The 22523-nt window shown below is 49.1% G+C and overlaps 1 protein-coding gene across 4 annotated transcripts in view; it reads right to left on the bottom strand.

Annotated features, from left to right (window-relative positions):
• Nucleotides 1-5563: 5563 nt before the first annotated feature.
• Nucleotides 5564-22523, bottom strand: part of LOC116471527 (core histone macro-H2A.1) — a 64432-nt gene continuing 47472 nt past the window's right edge. For 2 of the 4 annotated variants that reach the window (XM_032157958.2, XM_032157957.2), the window contains exons 6-9: nucleotides 21992-22082; nucleotides 17154-17243; nucleotides 14445-14619; nucleotides 5564-6327 (exon numbers count right to left, since the gene is read on the bottom strand). In XM_032157958.2, coding sequence (XP_032013849.1) covers nucleotides 6162-6327; nucleotides 14445-14619; nucleotides 17154-17243; nucleotides 21992-22082 — 522 coding nt within the window. In that variant the 3' untranslated portion in view covers nucleotides 5564-6161. The remainder of the gene's footprint in view (nucleotides 6328-14444; nucleotides 14620-17153; nucleotides 17244-21991; nucleotides 22083-22523) is intronic. The other 2 variants (XM_032157956.2, XM_032157954.2) reach the window with 1 other exon arrangement.

Raw genomic sequence — 22523 nt, forward strand, 5'->3', positions numbered from 1 at the left:
GGCTGAGTGGGGTGTGGCGATGGTTTTGGGGGTGCTGCCCTTTGAGACGACCTGGGATGACTAGGGACACATAGGAGGACAGGAGAGGGCCCCCTGGAAAAAGATGCCCCTTGGGTGGAATCTCCAGTGGGTTTGCCCATAATTAAATCCTGGAGGGGCTGTTAGTGACTGCAGAGAAATGTATCATAAGCACCTTGAGCTCAGTGAAAGTTCCTTAAAGTTAGCTCAGCACTGGCCCAAGGTGGCGTTTCCCTCTGGAGGATGTGGCCTCAGGGCCAAGTGCATTCTCTCTGGGGTCCAGCGGCCTCCTTGAGGTGGGAATCTGCAGCCAGGACCTCCATGGGACCTAATGAGGAGCTGCTGGCTTTCAATTACGTGCGCGGCCCTGGCTCTGCGCTGTTTGACTGACAGCTCATTACCCCACTGCCATTTCTGGGCAGTGGAATTTAATCTCCCAGATGGGAAGCAAATCAATTTGCCCATCCGCCGCAGCTGAGCCTACTTGAACTCAACTCTAATTTATTCTCTTAAGCTTAGGAAGCCTTGTCGTTTCAAGGTACAGAAATATCAAGTTTCCCAGCCAGTCTGGCCAGAGTGCGCACAGGGAGATGAGCTGATAGGGTCGTGCCTGGGGCCCGACCTGGGTGAGCAGTGGTGGTCAGCAGGGGACGTGCCATCACCCTGTGTCAGAAGCTGGGCTCTGGCCTAGCAGGCCAGGCTGGTGGACAGGAAGGGTGTGTATGGGAATGGGGGATAGTGTGACTCCTGATGTGGGGATCCAGGGTGCCTGTCCCAGGGCTCAGGACAGGAAGAGACTCCCCAGCAAGGCAGATCTGACCTCCTGCCTGCATGTTCTAGGGCCATGCTAGTGATCATCACTCCGTGATCATTGCTCTGGTTTCAGGGCTTTGAACATAAGATTTGGAGGGTGTCTTTCTGGGATTTTGAGCTTTTTACTTTCCTCAAGGAGCAGTTACAAACCTGAAGCCAAAGTGGTGACCTTTAACCTGTGACATTGGGACCGCTTTCCTCCTCTGGCCCAGCAGGGCCATCAGAGGGCTTCTTTGCCAGGGAGTATATGACCTGCTAGGAGTGCTCTGGGTCACATTCATGCAGACACTGAGTGTGTGCAGGCTGTGGTGGTGAGTGGCTGCTGTCCTCTGCTGTGGGTGCTGGGTCCCCCATCAGACGCTGGGGAGTCCTGGCACCCTGTTCTAAGTTAGCCAAGGGAGTTATTAGCAGAAGATCTGCAGACAGTTCCAGTCACTTCACAGAGCAAAATAGGCCAATGAGGGCCTCTCGAGGAGAAATGTCAGCTCTGTTTTGTGGGAGACAGAATCCTGGCTGCTCTCTGCCCAAGTTCAAAGGGTGTTTGTCTGCATGTTCTTCATTTCTGTACTCTGCTAACACAGAGGGCTCTGGGGCCTCGCTATGTGCACGTGAATGTATGTATGTGTGTGTGTGTGTGTGTGTGTGTGTGTGTGTGTGCGCGCGCGCGCGCACCCATGGGAATGGGTGAATGTGGGAGGGGTGGGGGTCCACTTAATGGAGAGAAGGGGAGTGAGGAGGAAGTGCTTCCTATGGAGAGAGTGTTTCTAAGACACTCTTCTGTGAGTTTGACAAGGCAGCCCAGGCTGGGTTGGTTTCCAGGGTCAGGGAAAGGCCACTCTATTTACACACCTTTGCGGAGGAGCATGGAGGGCAGGGTAGGGGCCGGGGATTAATGAGCAGTGTTATTGCCTGTCAGGAGGCTCATGTGATATTGTTTTGATATGGGGGGCCCCCAGAAGCAAACACAACAGGCAAGGTTATAAATGGAAGAAAAGGCGAAGAAAAGGTGGCCTCGCCCCTGCCATTGAGCATTCCCCTTTCTTCTCAGCCGGGAGTGGGTCCCAGGACTCCCTCCTCACCCCATCGCCTTCAGGTGGATCACTGGAAGGTGGCACCAAGGCCAGCTCCCAAGATAACATCGGCCAGGAGTGCCCGGCAGCAAAAATTAAACATCGTAGCTGCTAATGAGTAAACTGAGCAAGCCCTTGTTCCAGGACCATTCGGGGTGATGGACGAGGTAGCCTGAGTGACAAATAAGGAAGTGAGAGGCTTGCCTGACCCAAAGTAGACAGGCCCAGAGTGGACAGGCCCAGTGAGGGCTCCCACTTCCTGAGAAAGGCTGACCACCCCCGGGACTGGGAGGGGCAGGACCTTGGGTGAGAAAGGGAAGCCCACCTCTTCTTTTTTTGCCTTAGTGTAATTCCTTAGTGTAGCTGTGACCAAATACAGTCACCTGACCCTGAATGGGAGGGGGAATTCTGCCACAGACAAATCCATGGGTAGACAACTCCAAATGCTGGGGATGGCATATAGCAAGCAGAGGCCAGGGCTGAAGTAGCTGTGGGAAGAGGGTGAAGACTGAGATTCTCCACAGAGAGGGTGCAGGAGCTCCCCAGCTGGGGCTGATAGAGCAGCCTCTATGCCAGCTTGCCATCTGTTACCCATTGCTTTGCTCTCCTGACCTGGGAGATTCCAACCTTTCCTATCAAATCCAGCACTAGGTTTTCTGCTCCAAGAAGCCCTCCCTGAGCCTGCTCAGCCAGTGAGCAAAACTCCCTGCCCTGAGCCCCTGCCTTTTTAGCAGGTACTTCTCTGAGTTAGTGCTTGCTGGACAATGCTTGCTTACCTGCCTTTGTAAGAAACCCTTAATCCGAGCCCTCTTTCATAGAAAGCATTTAGTAAGTCCTTGTTGACCACTGGATTGCTTTAAATGCACATTCCTATTCACCTGTCATCCAACAAGTTCTGTTTATGTTCCCAGGGCCAGCCACACAGGACCTCTCAGTGAGCAGGCAAGAAGCCCTGCATAACCTGAAGAACAAAATATTGGGATGGATAGCAAAGGAGAATTCAGCTCCAGGGAGCTGGTTGTAGAGTCAGAGCTGGGTTCAAATCCCACCTCCACCATTCATGGCTGTGTGACCTTAGGGAATACACTTCACCTCTCTGTGTCATAGTTTCTTCATCTGTAAAACAGAGATAGTATTACCTACCTCATAGGTTTGCCATAAGAAGTCAATGATGTATGTAGAGGACACACACATACAGTGGCGGTTATTGTCAGTTCAGTACCAGTTGGAGCCACAGCATTGTGTTAGATCTCTGATGTCATTTAAGGGGGCCCATGGAGGAGCACTGAGAAAATTGTCTGGATTATTCAGGGCAGGGCCGGCCCAGCTGTTGAGGGCAAGAATTGTTCTTGAGAAACGAATGGGAGTGGGTGTTGTCTGCCTAATGCTGCCGTTGGATCACAGGGTTGCATGGCTCTGAGTTCGGGGGAGGCTGGGGGGACTCAGCACAGCGACAGTGGATGGGGCAGCTCTGTCGGTGGCACCCCTGCAAGCCTGCCTCTGAAGGCTTACAGTGAAGAGAACGGCTGGGCTGCAACACTTAACCTCTCTAGAACCTGCAGGATTTTACCCCCTCACAAAATACTTTCATTTCTGTTGAGTTTTACTAAGTGCAAACTTGTCTTTTGAATAGAGGCATGTGTGCATTACAAGACATTCCTTGCAGTTGCACCAATTTTTTAAAAGTAATGAGCTTTTTTCCCCCCTTAAAGCATGAGGCTGACATCAGAGAACAGTTTTTGGTCCCAGTTTTAAAAACGAATTGAGTGGCTTAGCAATGGTGGGAACCCCAGGCAACTTGTTGGCTCACTTTCCCTCAGTTTCATTGAAAAGAATTTCTACAGTGTGCCCACATCACAGGGCATGATGCACTTTGGATTATTCAAAGTTTAGAGACATTTAGGTGATTATGGTAAATCATTCATGCAAACAGCGATAAATGCAATTTATTCTTTTGTGCAATCTTACAAGGAGAGCAGAAATCGCGGCCCTTTTCTCTAGTTCTCAATCCTTTTAGCGACATCTAGTGGAAGATCTCTGAAAACCACATTTGCTTCTATGGTGTTCCTCCAAAGTTAAGCCCATCCAATTAAGTCATTTAAACCTTGGTTCCATCTACAAGTCCCTCTGTGTTTCAGTCTCCGAGTTAGAAATTCCAAGGCCAACTGGACTGTCTTTGACTGCTGGTAAGCACGTGCCATCCAGGACCCTATATCACAGTAGTCAGAAACTCTGCATTTGAATCTGGTTGTCACTTTTCAGCAGTGTGATCACCTCGGCTATAAAATGTATCTAATAATAGGACCTGCCCTATAGGGTTATTGCAAGGACCAAACGAAATGATACCCATGAAGGACTCAGCACAGTACCTGACATACAGTAAATATCAGTCTGACCAGCTAACAGTGGCCACAATTTTCCATTACCCTGCATCCACACTGCAGATCCTACCTGCACAAACAATGCTCTTGGGTAGAGGGCCGCACAGTATGGTTTGACTAAGCATTTTGCTGGTATTAACTATGAAGTGGTATCATTTTAAGATCAGCTTCTTAAAAAGATAATGCAGTCCCCCCCCCCCCCCACCATTCTCTCTCATTTCAAATCAAGAAATAGGAATACATAATCTAGACCCAGCAAAGATCTTGGAAAAGAAATGTAACATAACTCCTTATGTTCAGATAAAATTTTGAAAAATCATCTTTCAGGTTTAAGTTGGAAATCTTTGCCTTTCATGGAAAAGACTGGTTGTGTGATGGTCTAGGACCTTCTGTTTTGAAGAGTTTGTATTAGGCACAGTTTGGGAAGGAAAAATGATCCTTTACATTCATCCATGATATGAAGTGGACTGCATATTTCTTCCTGGTTAAAGTCTGCTTTAGACGCAGGCTTCTTTCTTTCTTTTCTTTTATTTCTTTCTCTTTTCTTTTTTCCTCTTTCTTTCAAGAGATGGAAAGAGTCTTCTGTGTATTTTAGGCAAATTTAGGTTAAGGTGTAAGTGCCCTTTGAAGCAGAGTGTCCATGTTTTGCTAACACATATTTTAGCTACTCTGGCTTGGCTGAGGTCTTCCTAGATAATCAACATCCCTCAACAGCCTTGGCGGTGAGAAGGCACGTGAAAGCTGCCAGCACATCCCAGGAGCCTTGGCTGTGGCGGCTTGTCCTTGGAAAGCTCCAGGCACCCTTCTGCGAGGGATCCTGTCCTGCAGGGATGACAGACCCAGCAGCCTCGGCAGAGGGAATGAGGCTCCAGAAGCTCCATCAGCAAGTGGCCAGGCCCAGCCCTAAGCCACAGACTGTCAGAAGGGGACAATGGTAGGAGAGAGCTGGGCTCAGGGTCTGGAGCCTGCCACAAAATCACCTGCATAGCTTTGGATACACTCCCTCCTTCATCTGTGGAATGGGGAATGGGGACAACACCCTGGCCCAATGGTCACACAGAACCAAAAGGTGAGACTTTATAAAAATTCCCTGTACAAACCACTGGGGCCAACAGATGGCCCACACCCACCCAGGTTGCAGTGAACACTGTGGAGCATCCAAGGAGTTGTGGGAGCAGGGTGGGGGTTGAGGGGGATGGACTGCCCTGCCCCCACATCCTGTGACTGCAGAAGCCGACTTAAGACCTATGACTCACGGGCACAATAACTGAAACACACCAGTCACAACAACAGTTTAACATTTTACTAACTCAACTCACACAAATTCCAAATTGCAAATATAATTAAGGACAACAGATTCTGCTTTGCCTTTTTAAATCTTTCGTTTTCAAATCCATCAATAAGACAAAAAGTAACCAAAAATTAGGTCTGTTGCAAATTCATGATTCTTCTGAGGGGGGAAACAAAAAGAACATTAGAGTAAAAAGAACGCCACTGGGTGTACGATAAAGCACCACAACACACGGTTACAAACGGGCTTCCTGGCTTCGGTGACAGGTAAAAGACGCTGTTCTCCCCACTGCTGTGCGTCAATCAGGGTTTCATTAAAATAAAACTATAAAATCTCCTAGGTTACACTAAGTCAGACACGGTCTGGAACACAGTGCTTAACAACAGTAATGCCAACTATCAGTGCTAACATAAAAACATTTTAGAAGGTCAAAAACAATTAAACTGGAAACCAAAGCCTTATTTTCCCTAGATGAGCAAAACTGAAAATGAAAGGGGTCCCACCTCCCAGTAGGAGTGAAGGGGATTTTTTTTTTCTTTTAAATTGGAGGTGGGGTACATGGTGCAGCTGGTTCTGTCGTTGCTCAGCCTAGTTGGCATCCAGCTTGGCCATTTCCTGCACATAGATGCCTATACTCTCGCTGTCAAAAAGCACGAAGTACACCGTTTTGATGGAAGAGGACATTGTGGACACAAAGTAACTGGAGATGGCCTTCAGAATCAGCTGAGCTGCTGTCTGCTTTGGAAAACCGTTCCTGGAGAAGAGAAGACAAGCACTCAGCAACTGGGATGCCACGGGGGCTGCAGGACCTGCCCCACCCTACAGGCCACCTCCCTCTGTGCTGCAGCTTGCCTTGTGTTGGGTCAGTGCCTGTTGAGCCCCGTGTCTGCTTGTATACCAGCGTGGGAAAGCCCAGTGCCCAGAAGATGCGATGGGGGACAGACAACTGGGCAGAGAGCTGGCACCTGCAGAAGGATGTGCTATGTGCTTTTAGAGAAGGCAGCAGCCAGCAAACAGAATAGTGTTTTGTGGTGTGCATTAAGCCCCCGAAGTACAGTGTGAGCTCCTGATTTTCTTTTTCCATCATACCTTTGACTAGCACAGTGCCTGAGCCATAGCCCAGGCTCTCGATGTCAGCCCCAGGGGATGGCTGCAGGTTCTCTGGGAAGGCACTGACCTCTATCCACCCACACAGAAGGGTTACCCCTTCACACCAGGGGCCACTGCCCAGGAATCCACCCTCTAACACACACCAGCAGTATCACCCCAGAGGCCAGAACGCAGGGAGCTGTGGGCTCTTCAACTCAGGGCTATCATCCAAGTTTCCAAGCCAAATGTGTTTGAATCCACACACATTTCCACTTCAAGTAAATGTCGTGTGGCAATTTTTGGAGGTAGGTGCTCTGGACTTAAAAATGTGAAATCAGGACTGGCAAGACTGGCCCTCACTGCTCTGTGGTGTGCCTGAGGCTGCTCCTGGTCAGTATGGCATGTGGGTAGCCCAGGGGATCCAGGAGGAGATGAGCAGCTTGCCTGGTCTAGTGAAAACCTGGGTTTTGAGCCAGTGGCCCTGGATTCACATCCCTTACTGGTCCCATTTTACAGTTGATACTAAGGGTGAGTCTGGGGCCAGCTCTCATGGGTAGCTCTTTGTTCATTGGCACATCTACAGTCACAGATCCGCCTGAGCCTGTGGGCGTGTTGGTGTCCGAAGTGCTAGGCCAGCCCGCCTATTTCAGCTGGAGCTCTCCCTCACATGAGGCACCTGCTGCCAGGTGGAGGGGTTTCTAGAGGTGTAAGTTGGGTATCTACTGTAGTACTGCTAGCTTCACTCACTGCAGGCCTGTGCACTCTGAACCTCCTGGCTTGGCCCTGGAACATCTCAGCAGTCCACTGTTGACAGTGCACAATGCATTTCACAGCCACAGGGGAAACCCTCTTGTTACTTGCTTTTGACCACACATGGCTTCACCTGGCTTGTGGAGACTTAGGGGCTTCTGGATGCCTCAGGAGTGGAGTTCACTCTTAGAAGACAAGAGATGTGCCCCCAGCCTATGTGAAGGAGCCTGCGGGCAATTAGTGGGGGGCAACCCAGGGTTCCTTCACACACAGGCGGCAGCTCCTCAGCCACAGAGCACACCCACAGAGCAGCCAGTGCATACAACTCTTCCCATGAGAGGTCAGAGCTCCAGAGCCGCTCTGGCCACGAGAGTGGCGTTAGACCTGCACAGCTTCCTCCCGGGAGACCCTGGTGATTCTAGACTAATAGGTGGGCCTGGATGGACGGTGGCATGTACAGTGAAAGAAAAGGGCTCTGCTGAGAGTGGGAAGGTCGTTCCTCTGGCACCAGTGCTGTTTGCAGATCTGAAATCTTGGCCCACACCAGGCAGAGCTGCCTTGACTATATTCACAGGAGTCAAGGAGCACAGAGGACAGGTTATCTGGAATGAGCCACACTGGGAATTGCTTGAGGAGATAAACTCAATCTTCCATTTTTGGGGGGCATCTTTCCAGCAGCTCAGGTAGCTTCCAACTGTGGGCTGGGCTCCTCGGTCCTGTTGCAGCCTGTACTTGGGCCAAGGGGCCAAGGGCTTCTGGAGCAGGCAGAGCCCAGTCTGTGGATGTGATCTGGATGAACGGGGGCTGCAGAGTGCTGAGAGGAGCTGTGAGAAGTTGCATTTTGCATGTGAAGCCCAAGACCATGCTCTGCCAGCTCCAAGGTCCCTGCAGTGAGGTGCCCTCCTGCCTGTCTCAGCCTCACACGTGCACAGGGAGCTGGGCTGGGCTGGGCTGGGGGTCTGTGGAGCTACTGCAAACAGCAGCTGTCAGGTGGCCTGATGGTCTGCCTAGCTGAGCTAGCCCTGGGGTAGGGCTTCTGGAGCTGCAGCCGGGCTGCATACCCAGGCAGCTGTCTCCAACGGTTAGCTACATCCCACACAAGCTGGGTGAGACGTGGTATGATGCAGACACAGTGTGGCCTGGCCTATGCCCATGCTGTGCCATGCTGACTAGGAGGTCCCAAGGGGTCTCCCTGGAACACACCAGAAGTGTGCCAGTCACTCCTGCCTGTGACCAGTGCTTTCTGACACAGACCCCTCCTGGGGCTTTCCTTGCCTCTGCCTTGGACCCTTACAAAAGGGTATGTGACTTTCAGTGAGGAAATATTCTTTTCTATTCCTCTACATCAATAGTTCTCAAGCTTTAGCCTGCATCGGAATTCTGGAGAGCTTGTCAAAACACAACAGTTTGATTCAGCAGGTCTAGCAGCTTTTGAGAACTGCTGTTCTACAAATAGCCAGCATGGACTTTATAATCCAAGCTGGCAGGGTGGACCCAGCTGTTTAGGATCTGCAAGTGGGGGAGAGAGGTCAGTATCAAATGTTTTAGAGTTGCAGTGCCCACACCTGCCTACTGTCCCGTTAATAGCAGATGGTTCCACTGGAATGTCTCTGGCCTTGCAAGCATTTCAAGGTTGTTGGTGGGTGAACATGAGTCTGGATTTGTTTCCAGGACAACCCTTTGTTGACAAATCCATCCCTCTGTCCTAGGAAGCTACAGCCTAAGGAAGAAACCCTACTATGGGACTGTGGCTGCTCTGGACTGCGCAGGCTGCCAGGAAGGAATGGCGGAGGTAACGGCTTTCCTAACATTTTTCTGGTGGGCCTCAAAATGTCTTGCTGCCAGTTAGAATGCCTGTAGCAAAATGGAATGTGTAGGTGGATGCCCTGCAAGAGCACTCCACACACAGCCCTGCAGCCTCCAGACAGAGGCAGCAGTGGCACATGCAGCAGCTGGGGCAGGTCAGACCCAGGTCTGCCTCTGAGGCATGGGTGGCCTGACAGCCCTACTCCCTCCAGGGTAGAGAAGCAGAGTGGTTAAGAGCTCAGGATTTCCCAGAGTCACACAGGATTTGAGTTGTGGTCCCACTTCGGTGCCTTGTTTCCCCATCCTGTGAAATGGAGTCAGAGTCTGGGACAAGAAAATACAAAGCACCAGGGCATGGCACAGAGTCTTCAGTTAAGAGGAGCTGTGTCTAGAAAGTAGGTGGCTTTGAAGGGTCTTTTAAAAGGCTCATGCAGTAGAAACCCACCTCCTCCCCCCTTGTCCCTGGGATAGCTGTGACTGGGTGACTGCTGTTGTCCTTGCAGTTACACAGAGCTAACAATGTTGGCCTTGGACCCCAGAGAGCTGCTGGCCGTGACCGTGGGCATGCGGCAGCAGGGGCTACACAGAGGCTCCCCGGCGCAGTACTGACTGCTTTCGGGAGCACTCATGCCCACTGGTGTCGCATCTTTGGCTTCTCAGCTGGGTTCACCTGCTACTTGCATAACCACGGCCCCTCTGAATAGCCATTCCTGCCTGGCCTGGCCTCTGTGCCAGCCACTCTGTCCTACAGCTGCACTGCCTACCTTTCAGATCAGATGCCGCAGAGCAAGAGGGGCTAAGGGCTTCCACTCGAGTCAGAATTGGGTTTGAATCCCAGCTGCTTTGGGCCAGGGCGTTAACCTCTCTAAGCATTAATTTCCTCCACTAGAAATTAGGTGTTTCTGGGGTCTATGCAGTGATGACAATGGTGGTGATGATGAGGCTGCCAGTACTGCGGCCACCATCAGCCCCACCCGGGAGATGAGTGCACTGTGTTGTTTCCACTCTCTCTTCAGCCCCTGACCTGGCCTGTGGGTTGTGTTTATGGCACGTTCCTTAAGTTCCTCTGGAGTCAAGTGTTTCCTACACCATAGGGCTGGGACCTTAAGCAGACTAAAGAGACATCTGAGCTTTCCCTAAATTCACTCCAGTTGTGTCTGTAATGCCCTTTGCCTTTCCCAAGAGTCCTGGACCTCAGTTTCCCAGGGCCAGTGCAAGATGCCCTCTTGGGTCAGCCTCCTCAGTAATGGCTGGAGGTGTACACATTGGATGCTTGTCCCACGGTCCTGTCTGGACACGCAGAGGACGACATCCCAGCTCTCCTCAGCCCTCTCCTTGAGTGGGACTTCACCAAGCACCCCTGCTCTCAGTGAGCTCACCTTCCAGGGCTGGGGCCAGGCAGGTATGCAGCAAATCCAGGCTGGGAGCTCATTAGGGACCTCAGAGAGTCACAGCGGGAAGAGGCTGTATCCTGGGAGTCCAGGGAGATTTTTCTGGAGCAGACAGACTGCGAGCTTGCCCTTGATGGCTGGGGAGGAGTAGAGGTGGATTCTGGTATTCTTTGTCTGTCACTTAGGGTATAGACATTCTTCTGCTAAGATTAGGTCCCCCTCGCACTGTGCCGTGGGCTGCTCTTAGGCCTTTACCATTTTTTAGTAATTACCAGGTTGTTTGAAGTTGCCCCAGCCACAGGCCACTTTGATCCAAGTCATCAGGATCCTGAGCCGAGAGCAATGGTATACAGGAGGGAGAACATTCAGAAGCGATGGTGATGCGGCCACCACTCCCCTGAGCTGTGCCCTCTGCAGCTAGAGAGGGGGTGGGGAAGCCCCAAAGTGGCCTCTCACTCCAGGCTCCCAGGCTTTGGGTAAATGAAAAATTCTCCCCCATTCAAAGGTCTCTTGAGTTTCTGTCCTTTTATCTCGCCTCTGAAGCCAATGCTTAGGAGGGGAAAGAGGCTGATGGCATATACTTGGGCAGGTCAGGGAGTTCCCAGGTAGTGTTTTATGCACAGAGAGTACACAGACAGGGGGCAGTCCTGTGGTAGGATGAGGAGGTGGGACCTGGGGTCTGGCTGACCAATGGAGATGGGAGGCAGGGGTTTCATGAGCCTAACAGCTCTGAAGCCAAGGGCTTCTGATCAAATTCTCACTCTACCAAGTACAAGTTGAGTGACCTCAGATGAGTTACTTAACCCCTCCTATGCTTCAGTTTCTTTGCCCTTGAAAGGAATAACGCTGCTCACCTTGTAGGGCTGCTGTGAGATAATGCAGATAAAGGGTTTAGCACAGTGCTTGGGGCTCAACACATACCCATAAATAGTAGCTTGAAAAAAATAAACCAGCTTTTCCTTTTAAGCTCATAAATCTAAGGAAAGTTTAATCAAAGCTCCTAACTAGTATTCTCTAGGTACTACCCCTCTGGAGAGGGGTCACCTCTAATGTGAAACAGAGCTGAGGGAGTGGGGGTATCCATAAATATCGTGACCAGAATTGCTGAGGACAGGATGTCCAGATGCCAGGGACTCACTTGCCCCCAGCAAGGCCGACAGGCTGGAGGGAGCCATCACACAGGTGTGGTTATGGTCATCTTCCATGTAGGCTGTGCCACTGGGCCTCAGCTGTGAGAGTGATCCTTTACCAATGGCTCTTTCCCAACATGCTTACCTTTATACTGTTTTAATTCCAACCTTACTTTCATGCCAGAGACACTGGATGCAACAAACAAGCTGTTTTATTTCCCCTCCTAAAACCCACTGTGATTTACTGGCCGGCTGTGGTGTAATCCCATTTTTTTTTTTACTCATGAAAGAGAGGGCAGCTGTTTTACACAGCTCTATGGGGTGAGGTCTGCCTGGCAGATGTGGCCTGGGTAGCTGTACACATGTGCTGCCTTCGGCACTTCCCCCCTTCAAGCTTTCAATTGATTATTTATTTTTATTCCTACTTTTTACTCCATGAAAAACGTAAATAAGTTTGTAATAACAGATGCTCTTTTATGAGAATTACTTTTGTGCTTCAATTAAAAATTTCCCAATACCCATATGAAAGGGTGTGAAATTATTACCTCCAATAAAGTTTCCTATTGCCTCCCTCTTCGGAAGCACCTTTCATCAGAGCAGATCAAAGTGCATCTGAAGCACTAATTAACTGAGCCTCAGAACCATTTGTCAGGATGGGCAGTCCCTATAGCCTCACTTGCTGATAAGGCAGACCACGGCAGAGAGGTTGATTCATTTAACCAAAGGTCGCACAGGACAGGAGAGCTGAGGGGCCTCACTCAGAGCCCCAGGACCAGACAGCCCAGAGATGCGAGGCCAGGGAAGGGGGAGGCAAGCCTGCCCATAGCTCAACGACTGGTGAGGGGTTGCTGGGGAAATGCTCATTCTGCTGTTTTGCCCTTGACTGGGAGAAGTGGGGGCAGCGGCGGGTGGCGGGCAGTGATACAGGCCCTAGAGAAGGTGCAGGCGCAACCAGAGATCTTTCCCCAGATCCTGGTACTGGTGGGTCCTGCCAGTCACACATGGCCTTGGCTATAGAAAGCCCTGGGGAATGGTGGCAGTGCCCATCTGCCTGTGGGCAAGGCCTTTTGCTAGGCAGAATGTCAAGTGACAGGAAGCCCACTCTGTACTAGTTCTGCCACCAGTCTTGAGGTGTGGGACCTCAGTGATGGCAGCATGCAGGAGGCAAAATCAAGAGGCCTGCCTAAGCAGAAAATGGCAAAATCTACTCTCTATCCTCTCAAAAGTTTGGAAGGAAAGTGCTTTGGAGACAGCAGCTATCTATCAGTTCAGGACATGGTTCTGAGGACTGTTGCTCAGGCTCGCCCAGAAGGAAGGGACAGCCTGCAGGGTCACAGGCAGTTGGTGCTGCACAGCCCTGTCTTCCTTGGGTGCTGGGAGGGGCTGATGGGCAGAGATCCCAGAAGGCTCACAAGCTGGGATGGGAAGCCCCAGGAGCAGTGGCAGATACTCTGTCCAAAGCAAGCCACCTGCCAATACAGAACCTCAGGTTATGGCTCCTCTTCGGCGCAAGTTGTTAACAGCTGCAGCCTCTAAAGGCCAGTTTCTCTTTGCTTCAGTGCCCAATGCAGACCTCGAGCCTTCCAGAGGCCTTGGACTTAGACCCTTGGTAGGGAGGACCATAGCAATGGGCAGTGGGACACAATCTCAGAGGTGGCTCTGCCCTGACTGGTCCTCATGTCTGCATCATGGGACACACTTCTGAAAGCACTCTGCCTTCTAAGAGCTCCTTTAATTTCTAGAGCAACCCTGAGATACTGCATGGGGGGATTATTATGCCAACTTCTCAGAATGGGGGTTAATTTACATGTCATCACTCACCTGGTTAGTGGCCAAGCCAGGACGCAACTCCAGGCCTGACCCCTAAGCCAGAGTGCAGTGCTGTTCCAACCTGATAGGTTATTTGCTGATATGTGTGGGGTGTACAACCAGGTAGGTATTGGGGGGTTGCCCTGAGCCCTACCTGCATCATCAGCTGTTGAAAAACTAGACTTCTCCCGTAGTGGTCCTCTGGGTATGTGTTATGTCTTAGGGGCAATTGTGTTGCTCGTGAAGACCTTGGTGAGTCTCCCTGAGGATTTTCTGGGACAGGAAGTGGAGTAGGGCCTAGCCCTGTTTAAATCTCACATAATTCCCCATTCCATTCCACCAGGTCCCATTACCTCATTAGCAGGCCAGCAGGGTTACCCTAGGGCAGTAAGACAGTGAGTCAGGTAGAGATGGAGGTTCTCAGGAGGTGAAATATGCTTTTAAGTAGAAAGGAAAGGGGCAGAGGGCTTTATCCAAAGAATACTGTGGTTTGGGGGACAGACCATAACACAGCTATAGACTTATTCTGAGACAGCCAAGCTGTTCATTTGTATCCCTGTATTCACACCTCCAGATCTCCACCCATGTCACTGTACCCTTCAAAACTTACTCTCTGAGGCGCCATTTCTGTGGTCCCAGTACACACTGGGGTCCCCTTCTGTGATGACATTTGCTATCAAAACTGAAGTTTTATATCATCCTTGGGATTTGGGTCTCTCTAATTGACCCTCACCATCATTTAATGTCTGTGCATTCTTCCCTATGTCGTGCTTCTGGTCTCCTTGGTTAAGGCAGCCTCCGCGGGCCTTGCACAGAGTGAGAGCACCACAATTATGGGCCACATGTGTGCAGAGAGACACACCCATGACTGATATGTAACAAGCATGTGCCCCTACCTGCCGCTGCCGATGGATGGAAATGCAATGGATTTCAGCTTCTTATCATCAGCCAGGGCCAAGCAGTTTTTCACTGTCTTTTCCAGAAGTTCTTCACACTTGTCTGCACCCCAGACTGGACTATTACAGTGGATCACAAACTTGGCGGGCAGGCCGTGTCCTGCGCTGACAGCAGCTAGTGGTGTGGGGATGAAACAGAAACAGTGAGCTCTGGTTCACTGCAAAGCACAAGATGCCAAACATGGACCCACTCCCCTGCCACGGTACATCTTTCTGGGCCCTCCAATGGCCTGTGTCTGAGGAGTTCCACAGCTGTCTGCTGCGTTGTGATTCCAACGTGAGCTGGAGCCAAGCCACACCCTTGGAAAGTTGGCATTATGATGTGTCACCACCAGGAATTTTGACCAAGTTCGTAGTAAGCCTCTCTCCACTCTCAGAAAGCATACACGGTTCTCCCAGAGGCAGAGCCTTACCCATCAAACTCAACTGAACGCAAACTCAACGTGTCAGAACATTTGCAGCCTCAAAATAATTGTTTTGGGTTTCCAACCCTTCTTCTTCAAGTCGACTGGTGTGCTAATTATCGACTTGCACACCAATATGATGTATTTGTCTCTACTATGATGTTTTCTCTAAATCTCCCAGACCCAATTCAGGACAAAGCTACTAGGAAAGCAACTGCTTTAAATTATCTGCTAAGCAACCTGACCAGCATCTCCACTCTGCCACTGTCTTCTCCCTGCTGAGGATGGCCTCACCGTGTGAATAACGGATCCTGTTTATTTGTGGGAGAATTAGACTAGTTTTTAAGGAACTGTGTTTTTCTTTTCCTAGAAGAGGGGCCCCTTTCTAGCTATACATCTCCACCAAAGACTTGCCTTTCCCTTGCCAGATCTAAGGACACAGGCCTGGGGTCTGCCACAAACTGCAAAGTACCATGTCTCCCAGAGCATGTTCCAGAATCCCTGTCCACAGATGCTCTGCAAAGAAGCATCTGGGTTTAGCTGCATGCTACGCTTCTATACAAGAGCACACTAGAGTCTCCACACCACTGCTAAAGTAAAACATCCAAACTTTTTGTATTTGGTCGGGTAGTTCTGAAACTCTTTTTTTTTTTTTTTTTTTAAGGAATATCTGTCCAAGGGGTATGGTTTGTTATGGTTGTGTCGTAGATACTGGAGAAGGAGCGATTTGTGGGTAGTGTCTCATGGTACAGTAGAAACAGCTCAGTCACAGGGTGTGAATTTGAGTCCTGGCTCTGCTTTGTGACTGGGTTTGAGAACTCTGGGCTGACCTATAAAAACCTGACAATGCGGGGTTGAATTAAACCAGTGGGTTTGTCCCCATGAGAAGTCACGGCTAAACTATGCATAGAAAACGACTGGAAAGAAACATTAACAGTGACTATCTTTGCACAGTGGAACAGGAGTATGTTTTATTCACCTCTTTATACTTTCAAAAATATTTTAAAGCAGTTTCTAAAATAGCCCTTAAAATCAAGAACAAAAGAAGTGTTATTGAAACAAGCAAAAATATCTTGAACCATGCTATACCTAATGGGTTTGCATCTGCTGTGGCTGAGGTTTCCCCAGCAGAGTTTGGTACGTGGTAGCACCAGGCTGCCTACCAGACCTTGTGCCAAGGGCTACCAGCAGGACTCAAGCTGGAACCCCGATGGGAAAGGACCCGCGGGCTGGTCAAACAGGTGTTTTAAAGGGCCTGGGGAAAGGCCAGCTGCCCCTGGCTAGGTAGTTAAAACTGTGTATGCCTTCCCTTGTACAATGTGGGACTTTGGTGGAACTGCCTGGGAGAACTTTATAATTAGAGCCCTGTAGGTCATGCCCCTTGCAGGTAAAACAGAAGTGGCAGAGCAGAGGTCAAAGGCACAGATCAGCAAAGGGAATCAATCCTACTGGATCCTGAGACTAGCCTGGAAGGGATGTCATTTGTCACTGGGAATAGAGGGGCAAGGCCTGGTGGACCCTCCGAGAGAGTTTAAGATTCATTTTTAAAACAGAGGATTTAAAAGACAGGATAGGCATTGGAATTGGGTAGTAAGAAGAGAAAACCAGAGCCCCAAGTGAGGAAGTGGGTGATCTGTCCTCACACAGTTGGTGGGGGAGCTGGATCTCCCCACTGACTGGACTCTCAGGTCCTTAGGAGGTCCTCTGTCCTGCACACCCCAAATGACCACCTAAATTCAGACCTGAAGCAGTAAGAAGTACCCTGCCTCCACGTCTTAGCAATAATTCTCCCCACATCAGATGCCAAGTCGTTTTCTTCCCCTTATACCAGGGAAGGTGTAATTGGCAAATGAGAAATGTGTATTTATATGTTTCCTCTTACAAACACAGATGGCTGAAGATTTTTAATTTGCATCTCTCACCAGCAGTTTTGCGGATGGCTCAGTATCACTCTCAGCTCTTAGATGTACCAAACTCAGCTCCTATAATTTCTTAAAATTTGTGATCTAGACATCAAACATATAAGAGCTATTTTAGGTAATAAAAAAAAAGCAAAGGTGATTTTCCCAGACAACCTGCATGTGATGAAACTCTAAGATGTAAAGCTACAGGCTGTCCTTAGCCTCCATCTTGAAGATGCGGCTCTACTGCCACACACCTCTGAATTCTAAGCCCTCTCACAAAACGGCATTCCTAATACTGCATGTGCCACAACCAGATAAGCACGGTGGCTTTCCCACCTCACCTCCAGCTACTTCCAAGGGCCCGTTCTTTTTCCGGAGTTCCAGGACAGCTTCCACAAACTCCTTGCCACCTTTCTTCTCCAGCGTGTTTCCTAGACAAGGACAGGGTGGGGTCAGGTTCCCATTCTGTGTCTCTGGCACACATAGACACTTAGCATGTCAGGTGATTACATACTTCAAATGATCTATTAAATTTCCATCAGGCTGCAAAACAGGAACTAAGCCTTGGCTAAGTTAGTAAAGTAAAATTGAGAAGGACTTTGTCATCACCAGTTACTACCCTCACATTGCTGCTTCACCTGGCTGTCTCTGCTGCCCCTTATTTGGGTCTGACTCAGGGTGATCATGGATGTGCCAGAGATGTGAAAGAGACAGGACATGCTTGTTTTTTGCAAACATGCTTGTCCTGGATGCTTTTCATTGGCATGAGATAACAGCTGGTACTGGCTTCCAAGACTAATGCCTGCCTTAGGTTTTCTTCTGCCTCTGGGGAGAACCCCCAAGTAAGGAGGTTTCAGCAGCATACAATGCTCCCATCAATAAGCCAGCTCTCCTCCTGGCAGCAGGCCTAGAAGGAAGTGTTCATACTTGGCCACCTTTGGACCAGCATTATTACCATGCTTAGTTCCTGTTTTGCAGCTTTGGTGTCATATGCAAATACAAAATAAAAATGGCCTCAGACGGTATTTTCTTAATTACATTAATGATTCAGAATTGTTTTCAGTAAAGAAGGGCAACATCAGAAGCAGAGCTTAAAGATTAATCTGTATTGTATAAAAAGCTTGGAAAGGAGGATGTCTAAATGCTCAGGACCAGATTTTCTATAAAAGCCAATGGAGGTTGGGAGCAATGAGTTTTCTTCAATTAGGGCACTTGCTAAGTCATCAATTCCTGCTGTGAAAACCAAGTTCCCAAACAAGATCACCAACACCTATGAGAACTCTGGGTTGATGCTCATGTGGGACAGCAAGTGGCAATCAAAGTTAGCAACAAGATCAGCCTTTCAAGTTTGGCCAAAATGGGGTCTGAGTCTTCCTTAAGCTCTGATTCCTCAGTGTTGCACATTTTAAAGTACTTTTCCTCACAAGAGGACAAAATACTCCCCTTAAGATTCACATTTGTCTTGGAAAATTCCAGGTGCACCTGGCACAATTCTGGTACGGGACCGTCAAGGTGCATTGGAATGCACCAGCCCAAATTCTCTTTGGAGTCACCCTGCGATGACTAGGGTTAATTATCTTAGTGAAACTTGCCTCCTTTGAATGTTTGTTCTGCAGGAGTGAACTAACCCCAGGAGGTGTCTGGGAAGAAGAGTAAACAGCTTGGGCTTTGTCCCAAATAAGAACCAGGGCTAATGGCTAGGAGTGGGCCTGTACCCACCCCCCGCCCGCTGTAGGAAGCCTGGGGTGTGCAGATGAACATGACCAGCAGCCATAGCCCAGGGGAGCTCTCAGCTGTGTCCGAGAGAGGGTGGTACAAACTTAGCATCCTTGAGGTGGGATTTTGTGTTACTCTTCATGATCTCAGACTGCCCTCCTGCCTTTACCTGTCCTGGAAAGCAGCACAGGCTTTAAATGGCAGAGTGAGAATGTCACACCTGTTGCTGCTGCATGTTTCTAGTAAAGTCAGCATCAGAGGTGGCAGCTGAATGGGCCATGCACTGGAGGAAGCAGGCCGGGGGCTTAGAGCCCAACTCCACCACCACAAAGTGGATGCAACCCAGGCGAGTGAGACCCCAATACAGGTTCACCTAAACTATCCCTGCAGCTGAGAAAAAGGAATCTGGAGCCGGAACCAGCTGGATTCCACACACTGCTGCCCCTGGGGCCCAGTCTAGCCTTCACTCTTAAACCCATTCTCCAGCTTGAGGCAGGGCAACAAAAATGCTGGAGACTGGACTAGTTAGGGTTCTCAGTCTTTATCAAATTAACTCTTTGGTGAGAACTGAGAAATCTGAAAGATAAAGTAACGTTTTTACTTTATCATGATTACCAACTCCTTTCTAAAATATTTAAGAAAATGGGCTGATTTATAATTAAAGCTGTTTTATCTTAGGAAGAGTGTTTAAAATTTTTACTTTTAAATATTGCTTTAATTAAAAGTGAAATTTCCAAGTTAAAATACACTTAAATGCATTTCCCAAACTTAAAAACTGAACCCTAGATTGCAGGCAATCAACCCAGTCAGGACTTGACTCCTACACACACATATGTATGCACATGTTCATGTAGACACACGTGTACTTTTTAACAAGAAACAGGCCCATTTTCAACCATATTGTCAACACTCTTATTGTAAGACTCTTGCTTTTTAGGCTTAACTTCAGGGTTAATCATAAAGCAATTGGCTTATTTGCCCCCAAGCATAAACATGTGTTACTCCCATGAGAACAAGAACATTATTTCATGCTTAGAAAGCAGGCATAAGTATCAGTGTTCAAAACAGCCTAAGCGAAAATTTAGGCTTGGACAAATGTCAGGCTAGGCCTGTGGTCTATTTCACTGTTAGAAAGAACTTTTGATGGGTAAAAGTTAATCACTGGGGCTAAGCATTCCTGCACTCGGATTCCTTCTTCCAGCAGTCTCAGGACTTCACACCAAATATGAGAAATGGAGTGATTACTAGCTTCCTCTTTTCTCCTCTCACACATCAAAGTGGGAGCTGGAACCAATTGAGGCCATGTAGGAATCTGGTTTATCGTTGGAATTGTAAAAGATATCTGGGGTCAGTACTGGTTTGGACTGGTCCGCTGGGCAGAAAAGCCCTGAGGGGGCTTTGGAAGACTGGGTTCTGACCTGGCAGTCTTTCTGCCTTGGCCAGTTGGGGTGTCTGAACCTGCTGAGGATTTCTGCAGGTGTGACAGTGTCGGTGAGTGATGTGTGCCAGGGTCCTGGGCAAGCTTTTGGGCCCAGATTGCTCCTGTGGCTTGGAAGCTAATAATTCCCCACCCTGTGCCTATCAATGGGTTGTAGGCGAACATGTCAGAGGTAAAGCATTAGCACCGTCCTTATTCCAAAGAGACCCATTCCAGTCACAATTCAGGAAGGACTGGGCTCTTCTGGGTGGCACAGCTGGGTCTGCCTGTTACTTCCCCAAGGCTTCAGCCCTATCTCAAAGCTGCAACTCTGCCTCCTGGCATGGCTAATCCTGCTGGGCACGGCCTTCCTCAGGCTGCAGCAGGCAGGCCAACTTTCTCCTCTCCCTGGACCTGGGTAAGATACTTTTGCCTAGGAAGTTTCATAATTCCCATTTCACCAAATGTCCTGAATGGCAGGATGAACCCAGGCCTTAGTCACTCCCAGCTATGACAAAGGCAAGCCCTTAGCTGTTCATTTATTTTTCTCTACATAAGTACTTCCCTTCTATCAAATTTTCATTTGGTTTAAAAAGGAAGCATCTTTCCCTTAAGCTGCCTGACTTTGGAGCTCTTTAACTCCTCCAAAGTCTTGTGAAAGGGGAGTTTAACTGCCTACAGCCCGATTTCATTTTGGCCTGGCAGACTTGGCAAATTCTGACTTTCCATCCATGTCCAAAATCTAAAATGCCCAGGAGAGTGACTAGTCCAAACTGCAGTGGCTGGGGAAGACTGAACAGCAGTCTTTGCTAGTGATGCCAAGCAGAGCCGGGCAGCCACAGATTGTGAGCTACTGCACATCTACCATCCAGGACCCTTGTGAATATCCTGATCTCCTCATCCTTCCAGATGACTTCACTGTCTGCTGACTGGAAATGTAACCATTCTCTTTGGAAGCTGGTATTTGAATCCACACTCAGAGTGCTGCTCTCAGGACCAGCACATTTACTATAAAAATTATATATACACATGAGTGATACCTTACAGCAGGCACCAATCATGAGCCAGGCTTTACAAAACAAGGTGCTTTGCTTACATTTAATGTAATTCCCATCATTACCATTACTTGATAGGGAACCTGAAGCACTGAGGAGTTAAGTGACTTGACCAGGCCCCATGATCAGTAGGATTCCAGTTCCTTCTACCTAGCTCCAAAGCTGTGCTTTTTTCTATCACACATGGGTGCCTCCTCCTCAGCCCCCTCAGTGTGTTCTTAAAGCAGGACACTATTTGATACTCCTGCCAGGAATCTGCAGCCTCAGGATATGGCATCTCAAGTGCCCTCTGTCTTGGCCACCCTCAGCTATTTAGTACACCAGGAATCAACCAACAATGCCTTATCAGCTGCCAGGGGAAAGGAAGGTGCTTTCTGGGTCTGGGATGATGTTTCTCATGAGTAGTCTAAGGATACCATGTCAGATTGAGGTGATTTTCATGCACCTGAAGTCTGAGAACCCTAAGTGTGGGCAAGCATTTGGAAAGGGTCCTCCTTGCGCACCTGAGGCTTTAAGGCCATTTTCAGGAACAAGTGTGCTTCTGACATGGAGACAGATTGACGGGGGTCAGGGGGGTGGGGGTGGTGACCTGTGCACAGGCATATGTGTTTGTCTGCTCTTCAGAGTGCACGGAGGTGGTCTTGGATGTCACTCAGTCCATGTGACTGTATTGTTCCTGCAGCTGAAATCATCTGCGAACCCAGTCTCCAACAAAGCTGTGCCTTGTGGGGCAGGTGAAGAAATGATTCTGCTGAACCAGTTTTCAAACCAGAAATGTCCATTTGTGAGCTGCATCAGCCAGGATGCATGACATCCTGGCTGACGGCTAGCTTTATTACTCAGGTTCACAACCCAGGGACAGGAGACAGGGTCAGGACAGCTGGAAGTGTGAAATGAATGCAGCCCTGCATAGCTGTCAAAGGATCAAGCTGTCTGCAGCGGCCGACTGACCATGCACACACACACTCGGCAGCACCCGGCTAGGCATTACCTACTTCACCACCGATGTAGAAGTCAGTGTTTGTCGGGTGAACGACAGCATCACTGTCGATCGAGGCAATGTCAGCCTGTACAACTTGCAACTATAACAGGTAAACAAATGTATATCAACTGTGTTGGACCGAGACCCACGCACAGGCACATTTACTAACGCCCCAATGGCAGGGCTGGCCTACCTGGTCGATTCCAACATATGAGCCCAAGGGGCAATCAGTCCACGCAGTGTGCGCACATGTGGATGGGGGTGAGGACAGGAGGAGGAGGAATATCAAATGTGACATGTTTAAATTAAACATTTGAATGACAAGTCCAAAAAAAGAGAAACACACACATGAGATCATTTCCAAAGGTTAAAAGAAATAAAATGAATGCCCCGTTTCACTTCGCAAAAGCCTATAAAGCTGGCATCCCACTGAGAAGGCTACTAAAACATGGCATCTGTTTAAAAAAAAAAAAAAAAGTGGACCATCAGGCCAACCAAAACAACAAGTTTCTCCATTCTGTCTGCAGCAGTCAACTTGCAG

The sequence above is a fragment of the Hylobates moloch genome, unplaced genomic scaffold, assembly GCF_009828535.3.
Source record: "Hylobates moloch isolate HMO894 unplaced genomic scaffold, HMol_V3 SCAFFOLD_6, whole genome shotgun sequence".
In the NCBI taxonomy this organism is placed as follows: Eukaryota; Metazoa; Chordata; class Mammalia; order Primates; family Hylobatidae; genus Hylobates; species Hylobates moloch.